At 34.6% G+C, this 10,404-nt stretch overlaps 1 protein-coding gene across 1 annotated transcript in view; it reads right to left on the bottom strand.

The window, feature by feature from the left end:
* Positions 1 to 297: 297 nt before the first annotated feature.
* LOC118190684 (acetylcholine receptor subunit alpha-like 2) overlaps positions 298 to 10,404 on the bottom strand; it is a 57,057-nt gene continuing 46,950 nt past the window's right edge. The window contains exons 6-7 of the mRNA XM_085818654.1: positions 5,191 to 5,431; positions 298 to 469 (exon numbers count right to left, since the gene is read on the bottom strand). Of these exons, the coding sequence (XP_085674780.1) occupies positions 5,198 to 5,431 (234 nt within the window). The 3' untranslated portion in view covers positions 298 to 469; positions 5,191 to 5,197. The remainder of the gene's footprint in view (positions 470 to 5,190; positions 5,432 to 10,404) is intronic.

The following is a 10,404-nucleotide window of genomic DNA, read 5'->3' as shown; positions in this document are numbered from 1 at the left end:
AGCTACGGGCGCCACAATATTCCGGAGTCATCTCAGTATCTCGTATTTTATTGCATATCTTGTAATTCTGAATCGATCGATGTTTGATGCACTGGGATTTTTGTGATCAGCGATATTTTTCACAAGTTAAGGAGAAGTTACCTGTATTCTTAGAGATATTCATAGCTGTTATCTTGCTGCATGCGCTCTGATTCATTTCAATATAGTGTCATTTGGCACCTAATGCAAATGTTACAGAGATTTCTACAATCCCGCAAAGCGCAATATAATAGTTAAATGAAAAAATAATAATGATAATACTGCATAAAACAGTGTTTTATTATTCAGTGTCTAAAGTTTATTTGTAGCATATTTGCGTTAATTCTTAATCAAATAATATTTTTCAGTCTCTGGTAAAATAGGCACGAACAGCACTTTCCATGAGGACAGAAATCCAAAGAATTTCCTCTTTTCTGTAATACATCAGAACCTAGAAGTTAAACAAAGATATTGAATGTATTAACAATAACGTTACTTAAAAATATTCTTATTTGACTACTACTTGAATAGACTACTACTAAACACATTAACTCAAGGCAGCGGTTAAGGAATCAAAATTTTGCAGTCATTTTATAAGGTTCGTTTGGATTTGGTTTATTTAATTACGGCAAAGCCTCGAAGGCTATCTGCCTAAGAGAAGGGATGCCTTCGTGGAGGACATTCTAAGGGAAACTGGCTCGAATACACGTTACACATGGGGAAAGCCACGAAAGCGCCCATGCAACCAAGCCGTTCGCAGGATTCGAACTTCGAACCGAACTACCAGTGTCCTGCGACCACTAACGCTAGGCCGTTAGTTGGCCCATTTTATAAGGAATTTTCTTCTTCTTCACAGCACGTCTTCGTCATATTATTAGAAGTATGTCCGGCTAGCAGACGGAAAGCCTACACTTTGAATCTCAGCGAAAGCTTCGCTGCTTTTCATATTTCTTTCTTCGAACAGTCGAATAAACTTTATAAGTGGTGCCCGAATTAAAAAGTGGAGGATGATAACTCAAAATCACCTGAATTTGACTGCGGTTCTTCTACCTTCTCATTCGACATTTTAAGTGGAGAAGAATGCAAACAGTTTTAGTATCCTATGCGCCTTCACGGTGTAACTTGAAGCACATCAAATTATAAAAAATGAAGGTCGGGAATTCGAATTCGACGAGGAACGTGTTTCCTTCTTTGAAAATCCTAATATAATCATCAATTTAACTGTTCATAAACTGAAAGTACAGTTTTAAAATTTTACATCATAAAAAATTATAAAGTATAACAGCTCGACGTAACTGCTCGTGTTTTTATATGAGCATTTATTTCCACATGATTTTGATTTAACACAGTTTTCTGAAGAGGGATTTCATTTCCCTTTTTACGTGATTTATTTTCAATATAATACGATTTAAATCACATATTTTGAAATTTTCCATTTTAATTTAAATTTAAATATTTTTATACAAGAAAAAATCCTCAATTAGCATTTAACAATAATGATCCTACGTGAGGTCAAATTACATATATATGTTATACATATATACTACTTATATTGAAAATGTATGTTTCTGGTACTAAAATTTCCTAACTACTTCAGTATATTCTAAAACATGAAACACAACATACTTGCTTGTATCCATTTTCCTACATCATAAAGTGAGATATAATTTTTTAATTAAAAGTTTGAGATCATGTTCAGGGGTTGTACATAAGAAATTAGATGTCCGAATTTTACAAAATTGAATTTTTAGATTAAAAATGCTAAAATATAAATATTTGCATTTTTAAAACATTTTTATAATTAGAACATCTAAGGTCAATGATTACAAACATAAAAGCCACATTGGGACTTTTATGGACACAATTTGACTCCCATATACATTGTATTTTCTTTGTAACATTCATAAGATTTTCCTCGGTTAACTTATAGCTAAGCTTTAAACTATTTCCGCACTCTACATTAATATCTCGGTCTAATATGCTATTCAATATCATCCGTGGTTTCATGTAACTGGATTGGATAGTAACAGAATTGGAAAAAATCTAACTTAATATACGAGGGCATTTCGAAAAGTAAAGATACACCATACGCCAGAGGAAAAGAAAAGTTTTGGTGAGCAAGTTGGCAACACAGGTGTTAACCTTGAACCGTTAGCTTTCTCCTCGCGGTCGTTCGGCACTTCAACGTTGATTATGGTTGAAGTAGGTCGTGTTTAAAATGGCTACGCCGATTCAGAATCCCGCCAAATGCGAAGTGCGCTCCGTCATACGTTTTCTTCATGCAAAAGGTCAGCGACCAGCGGATATTCACAAAGAAATTGTTTCTGTTTATGGGAACATTATGAATCGACAAAATGTAACGAAATGGTGTCGTTATTTCTCAGAAGGTAGGGCCGATGTTCAGAACGAACAAAGAACAGGTCGGCCATCCGTGATATCTGATGCCCTTCTTCAGAGAACACAGGAAGCAATTCGTGCGAATAGACGTCTCAAATTAAAAAATTGCATCAGATCATACCGGAAGTGTCAATGACAACTCTTTATGAAGTTGTGACTGTCAAGTTAGGGTACAGGAAATTGTGTGCGCGCTGGGTTCCAACAGGCGGCAACCTTCTATGACTGTGGGATACAAAAGCTTGTGCACTGATTTAACAAATGTTTGGATAACGGGGGGGGGGGATTATGTCGAAAAATAATAAATAATCGAGTTAATAAGATGTAACTGACGTTTTCTAAATAAATGTTTTTTTAAGGAATGCGAGCCATTGTATCTTTACTTTTCGAAATGCCCTCGTACTATGGTTAAAAACATTTCCTTACGAAAGCTAAAGTTACGGATACATTAGCATAATTTCTCGTCTTTGCTTCATACCTGCAGTAACTACTGAAATACATCTAACTGAATCTTTAAAATAAGTTTAAAATAAAATGTCTGTTTTTAAAGAAAACGCTAAAAGTGTTTTAATTGAAATATTTAAGAGATATTGCGAAATGTCAGGCTGAATATGTTTCCGTAATGTACAAAGACAGGATTTTAAGGATAGCAATAGTTGAATTTAATTCTAGCTGCTAACTAGCTGATCGTCTTAAAGTGGAAGTTCCTAAAGCTATTCGTGTGTTGTGATTCAGTTACGAAATGATGGGTTATCTATGAAAAGCTGGTAAAATCATTAATACATTGAAGTCAAGAGTACGATATATTATTAGAAGATACTGTCATCTTCAAACTTTTGAAAATAGAGGTCGATTCAGAAAACCTCCAAAGTTAAACCACTTGCAGAAAAGAAATACCATGAGTAATATCCATCAGCAAGTGCACCTCAACTCGCAGCTTATTTATAGACTGCTGGCAACATAGAAGTGACACAGAAGACTTTAAGCAGGTTACAATCGATATAAGCCCATAAGCAGCCTTTTATAAGTCTCTGTAACAGAAAAGTGCCTCGAGTTTGCGAAGAATCGTGTAAGTAAGCCTTTATCCTTCTGGGAATCGGTCCTTTTCAGTAATAAATTAAAATTTAGTAATCATGGGGGAGATCATCGAGTTATGGCCTGGAGAAAATCAAATCAACAGATGCTAACTAAGAATTTATGTGGAACTATCAAACTAAATATGGTTGCGGAGGAGTCTTGGCTTGAGGGTGTGTTAGGGTTACTGGTATCAAATAATTTACGTTTTATGGAAGGAGCTAAGGATAGATACATGTATCTTGGCATTCTAAAGCAAAACGTTTTAACAAGTGCAAAAAAAAATTGTCCCTTGCAACCAGATTTACGTTTCAGCAGGACAACGAACATAAACTCATTTCCAAGATTTGTCAAGCATGGTGCCTCATTCATGTTAAAAAGAAGCTTCATAGTCACCTCAGCTTTCCGCTTTAATACCAGTGAACATGTAGAGACATTAGGATTTTTTTGGAAGCAGGCAAGATGAAAAATGAGCAATCGCCTTCGCCGGGAATCGAACCACTGACCTCTGGAATACCGGCCCAGCGTGCAGTACCACACCTTATAATCATTTGTGGGCAGAAATTGGCCATGAACGCATAAATGTACGACATTAGGAACAAAGTTGAGCTGAAGAGTGCCATTCAAGACATTTGGAACAAAGTTGAGCTAAAAGTGTCGTTCAAGACATTTGGAACAACATTTCATTTGAAACAAACAAACAATTCGTGGGCTTGAAAGAATCTTCGCTTGAAAGAAGTAATAAAGACCAAAGAAAAGCCTACTGATCATTAAATTTAACCCCTCCTCCCCTTGGTTAACATGAAAAAGTCTTTTATAAATTATGTAAATACCGTACTGAATTTTTTTGTCCCTCAATAGGGACATTTTTTGTTTTAGTTCTTTAAATTTAATTCTTTAATTATCTCAATAATTTTTCTTCATAAAATTTGTAAATAATATACGCAATTGTGCAACCAATTTGTTAATTTTTATTTCCTTCACAAAAGACTTTCTGTGAAAAATTAAACTTTTATTTACGATGTAATGTAAACGAACTTCCGAGATGGAAAATAATCAGACCAGTGGTCTTTTTAATATGTATTCTAAACTTAAACAAAGATTTCTTGATTAAATAAAAAGTGAAACATCAGCGTAGTTACAGAAAAGAAAGACAGCTTTCGTATGTTGGGGATCAGACAGTCTCATGATGCGACTTATACCTACGGCATTTCTCAGACAAAAGCCCCTTCCTTTACTTTTCCATTTGCGTCACAAGGACGGGGGGGGGGTCTTAGCGAGTTTTTGTTTCTCTTGATTACTTTCCAGTCATTTAGCGAAACTCGAGGTATGTTCCATGAGACCAGGAAGTCTTCTGATTTAAATCTGATGTTTCCACAAAACTAAGGATCGTTACAACGGGCATTGATGAAATGCACGGAAACGATTTTTACCCGCTGTAGATTAGGTTTCTTTGACTGCCTCAAAACACTCAAGGGCTATCTGCTAAAGGGGAGTCCTTTCGTAGAGGATTTTCTAATGATAGTGTCTATGAAGTTTGAAATGAATTTTGAAGTCGATTTAGTCCTCATAGCAATCTGATTTTAAAAGAAAAACGGCAATAAACATCACTATCCTATAATTTTTTAATCATAGATGCAACTTAAAAGTAAGAATTTAAAAGAAACAATGTATTTTTAATGATGGAGAAAGTAAGTTACGTACCTGGTACTTAATCGGTTTCAATAATCTTTTTCGTCTTTCCAAGTTCTACTGGATTCAAATCAGAATTTTCTGGCATGAGTAATTCGTTTTCACTAAAGGGTTTTCGTCTTTTCAGAGTCACGTTGAAGTGCAGGAGCGGGTACGCTTCTTTGCAGCAAGGATAATGTTTCGGTTCTCGACTAGCACGAGCTTCCATGAGCTTCCACTCCACATTACTGTCTATGAAGTTTGAAACGTCTACCTGATAAAGATCTTTGGTTTATTCTTGAATGTTATGAAAAATATAAAATATTCCACATAAATATTTAATGAATGAGACAAAATACCATAAGTTAAGTCATATATATGTATATATAATCTTAAAACCTGAAAACTCCTGTAATAAATTGTACAGAATAAGGAAGTAATTGGCATTGATATCGGTATCAACTGTTTGTACTTTTGCGATAAATCGAGTGCAAAAGTTTGTAATACATGAACAATGCTTACCAACAAATAGTTCAAGTAATCATTTCTTGAAGATATGCAAGTAGGAAAATGAGAGAATTAATTAGCGAATAGAATAATGCCTTTGATGTATTATCCGCTAACTATATACCCCTTAGAAGTCCCATATGATGACACATTTCTTGCGAACTAATAAGTATGCATACATCAAGAATTCTTAAGAATTCTTCTGAGCTCATAACTATGTACACATCAAGAAATCTTAAATTTGTATCTTTATTTTTATGTGCTTCCTTATATTCTTATAACGCTGCAGAAAAACGTCTTAAAAACGAATTTACCTCAAGCCTCTAATGCTGTAGTGTGGTAGAACATAGTTCTGATTACTAAACATAAAGCTGATTTGTCTCTACTCTACATTTATGACATATCTTTTTACAGTACACTAACCCAACAAGGTGTTCCATTTTATCTTTCGCCCTCTCATTTACTAGATGCTCTGCTTAGTGAACATTTTTGGTCCAAGATCATACAACACCTAGCACACCGCAGGTCATCCACTTCAACAATAGATAGCATTTACAGAATATCGAAAAGCATAAATTCAGATATTCCAAACGTACCCAACTATTTTCCTCTATTAAATCGTGCCGTCAGCAGGTATAACTGTCCCCTATGGTGTCCCTTAACGATACCGAGTTTCTTATGTTTATAAACTTATTGTAGAACTTTTGTCAACTTCCTGAAGTTGACCGTTTTCAGATAAAAATCTCCTGAGACGAGTAATTCTTTTTACTGAATGGGTTCGGTGGTGTGTAAACTCTCGACTAGCACCAACTTCCATAAATTTCCATGCGAAGTTGCAATCTGCAAAATATGTAGCATCCACCTGCCAGGAGAGAAATTGTCTCAAATCAAAAGAAGATCAAAACGGCTCATGCGCTATTAAAGGACGTCTATTTAAAATTATGTAGTGTTAGGAATGAGAGAACAAAAATGAGAGAACCTACGATGCGCTGATCCTTAATTATGTATCCCATAAAATTCCATATGACAACACAATTTCTAAAACCTCATAAGGATGTGTATATCAAGAACTTTTTTGAGTTCTTATGAACTCACACATATACATCAAGAACACTTATGAGTTCTTATGAACTCGTAAATATGCTCATACTTCAAGAAATCTTTTAAACATGTAGTCTTATATTTATGTACACTAATATATTCTTATAATGCCTCTAAGAAGCATAAATTTATGCATTTACTTCATGCCTCTAATGCTGTAACATAGTAGAATATATTTTTGATTACTAAACATAAAAACCAGCTCGCTTGTCTGTACCTCACCATTTTATGTCTTATAGCATCTTTAGTACCACACTACAGCATTAATGGCATGAGATAAATACATAAGTATATGCTTTTTATAGAAAACCATACACTTAAGCATAATCATTCGTTATTGTCCAGCTGGAATCGCGGTACATCAGTTACCATTTTACTTTCGTACCATACCTTATCTGTCCAACAATATAGTCGTATGACGTATTTCTTTGATAGTTCTTGTCTTTCATAGATGTTAAGCAATTTATAATTATTTTCTTGTTTTGTTATCAACGAATTCTGACACAGACTGTCACAAATAACTAAACACTGATTGATCGCTCTTGAAACACGTCGAAAATGAAATTTTATAGTAAAGAGCGTCCCGGATAGGAATGGCACAAATATAAGATATTTTTTATTTTTTTTGCCTTAATTCTTATGAAATGGAAATTTATTGAGGAATTCTATTCAATTGATTCTTTTTTATGTGAATATTTATATTGCTGCACAGATTACTTTTTGGCCATCTAACGAAGATTTGGCGTTGCTCTTCTCGTGCACTCTTACACTCTTTCTTTAAAAATTAATTTTAATAGTCGAAGGAAATTGAATCAAGTTTTTAAGTTCATGATGTATATTGGAGTACTTGCACTTAATAATGCCCTAAAACGCTTTCATACTCTAGCCTGGAATTCATTGGGACCATTATATGATTTAGCATAAAATCAGTTTTCTTGTTATTCAAATAATTGGAAATATCTTTCATGTAATACATGATAGCTCAGTCCGTCCAAACTAAAATATCTTTGCTTTGATGATTTTGCTCCGAATAAGGAGTCAAACCTTTTTTTAAAGCACAGGGATATAAATGAAGGAACAATTTACTCTTCTCTAAAACAAAGTCTAGTTTAAAAAGCATTACTCTCTTCACCAATAGCGTTCATACCTTTACGCCTGTGCGAATTTGTCTTTAGAGAAGGGAGCAAGGAGTATTGAATTATAATACTGATTGCCTCTACTTGACATTAAGGTCAAATTTACGACATATCTTCTATGATGAATTTCCTTCCATTTTCGAATGGAATTCATTGCTGACAAATTTTGAAGCAGTTAAGTTTCTGGAATTTCTTAACCTTTTTTGTATTTTGGCACTTCCTTTTTGGCATAAGAGTTTAAGTCCAGATTTCCCTTAGTTCAATGAACAGTTGATTTTAATATATTTTAGCAACATGATTGACAGGAATGTCTGTTCTATCGGCAAACTTCTATATGGCTAATTTAATGATCTGTTTTCTTGTTTGTTGCGATCCCTTTTGCAAAGTTTTGACTGATATCCTTATTCTATAAACTGTTTCAAAACTCAATAATTTCTGTTGATATTTGCCTGATTTTATAAGACAAACGTTGCCCCTTTTAGCGTTTCAAATAAATAATATTGTTGCGTGCATACGGGTTCGTAATAGATTGAATGCACAAGTCTAATAAAAAAATTAATAAAATTTATACTTATCACAAGAAATAAAACAAAATTCTGAACATTTTCCTCACAGATATTCGTATAATATCACACTATCACATAGTAGTTATATTTTAACCTACTAAAACGTTAAATAGAACGCAATTCAAAGTGCAGAGAAAGTGCAGTTCCGATCTCACCGCGAATTCGCTACAATCAACAAGAACTAAGTAAACAACTAAACTGAGATTTTTTTCGCTGGCTTTTATAAGCCTTTTAACCAATCACGAGAAGCTTCTGGCAATTTCTGTTTTCCCGAGGTTTCTGGGAAGTAAAAGACTACAATTACGAAATATCAATTAATTAAATGTTAAATGCGCGTGCTCCTGTATTTTAACTTTTCCGGCGTAGCTTTCTCTTCAAATAAGTCTCGTACTGCATCGCAAGGGGATTGTTATACCAAAAATAGCAAACTAAATACAAATTCCGTAACAATATCTATAATTTCGAACTTAATAGCTACTTTAAATGAGATACCGCTACATAAAGACTACAAAAAGCATTTAAATGGAACTGATATTATTAAAAGAAATGAATTGCTGATATCATGGCAGTTTAAACGTTTTGCATATTTGTCTTTATTTGCTTATATCTAATCATTACACTTGTGCAGTTCTCATCTAGGACGTGCTTGATCTAAAAATATTATTACCATCCATTGTGTTGTCAACACTCTCAATAATAATGTCTGTTCCAGATTTAGTATTACGTTAACTATTGTTTGAGTACTTAGTAGTGAATTTGTCCTTTTAACTTTTATAGTGCTGACATTTTTCTTTGTGAATACTATGCAGAGCTTTTATTTGTAAGAATAATCCAGACACAACTTAAATCACAAGCTCACATCACAAAGATGACTTTTCCCTAACATTTTAAATGTCTGATCATTTTTCTTTTGCTCAGAAACATTTTAATCGTTTGAAACATCTTAATGGGTATAAATGCAATAGTTTCCATTGCTACAATTTTTTATCACTATTTTTAATTGCATATTGTGTTATGCCACCAGCGACTAAAATATGAAAACTAATGTTATCGCCCCAGGAAAAATTGCCAAATGCATGGGTTAAAAGATTAAGGGCTCTGTAAAAGCGAACGTTAATTTCTCGAATTCAGTAGTATACAGGATGTACCGTAAACGTTGCGACAAACTTCTAGGGAAGGAAGGATTAAAAATAAGGATTAAGAATTGCATATTAACCCATGCCCGGAAATGTCAGGGGTAAGTTAGGAGATGGGAAAAGAAACAAGAGTGATTAATCTGAAACATTTATTGCACACGAATACAAATGCTAAACGACAGCTTGAATGTTATAACAGATTCTCGAAGTTTGCACCATCAGACGACAAACATGCCTGACTTCGACGGGCCATTTATTGCCGGACATGTGCAAATACACCGGGAGTTTCTTTGATTGTAGCAGCTTCGCAGGCGAGTCTTGCCACAAGATCCATTTCAGACACAACAGAATCGTGATACACGACACTTTTAATGGCTTCCCACAAAAAGAAATCAAGGCTCGATAAATCTGGTGAGCATGGGGGCCAGGGAGCTGGTTCACCACGCCCAATCCATTGCTGCGAAAATGATCTGTTCAAATGGCTACGAACATCCAGTGATCCAGTTCAAGATGAGCAGGGGCCCTATCATGTTGGAATCACATGTTGCGCCTCACATTTGGTGGGACATCGTCAAGCAAATCGGGAAGATCGTACTCCAGAAAGATCAAATAATTCGCGGCATTCAAATGATCCGTCGGTGTGAGGCAAATTTAGCATTTCATACTGCAAACTTCGAGCATCTGTTGTAACATTCAAGCTGTCGTACACCATTTGTATTCATGTCCAATAAATTTTCAAATTAATCACTCTTGTTTCTTTTCCTATCTTCTACCTCTGCTACCACTTACACCTGACATTTC

The sequence above is a fragment of the Stegodyphus dumicola genome, chromosome 6, assembly GCF_044657685.1.
Source record: "Stegodyphus dumicola isolate Sdum_Otavi_A_Nest chromosome 6, ASM4465768v1".
Classification (NCBI taxonomy): Eukaryota; Metazoa; Arthropoda; class Arachnida; order Araneae; family Eresidae; genus Stegodyphus; species Stegodyphus dumicola.
The sequence above is the reverse complement of the archived record's forward strand: the minus strand, read 5'-3'. Positions and strand labels throughout refer to the sequence as shown.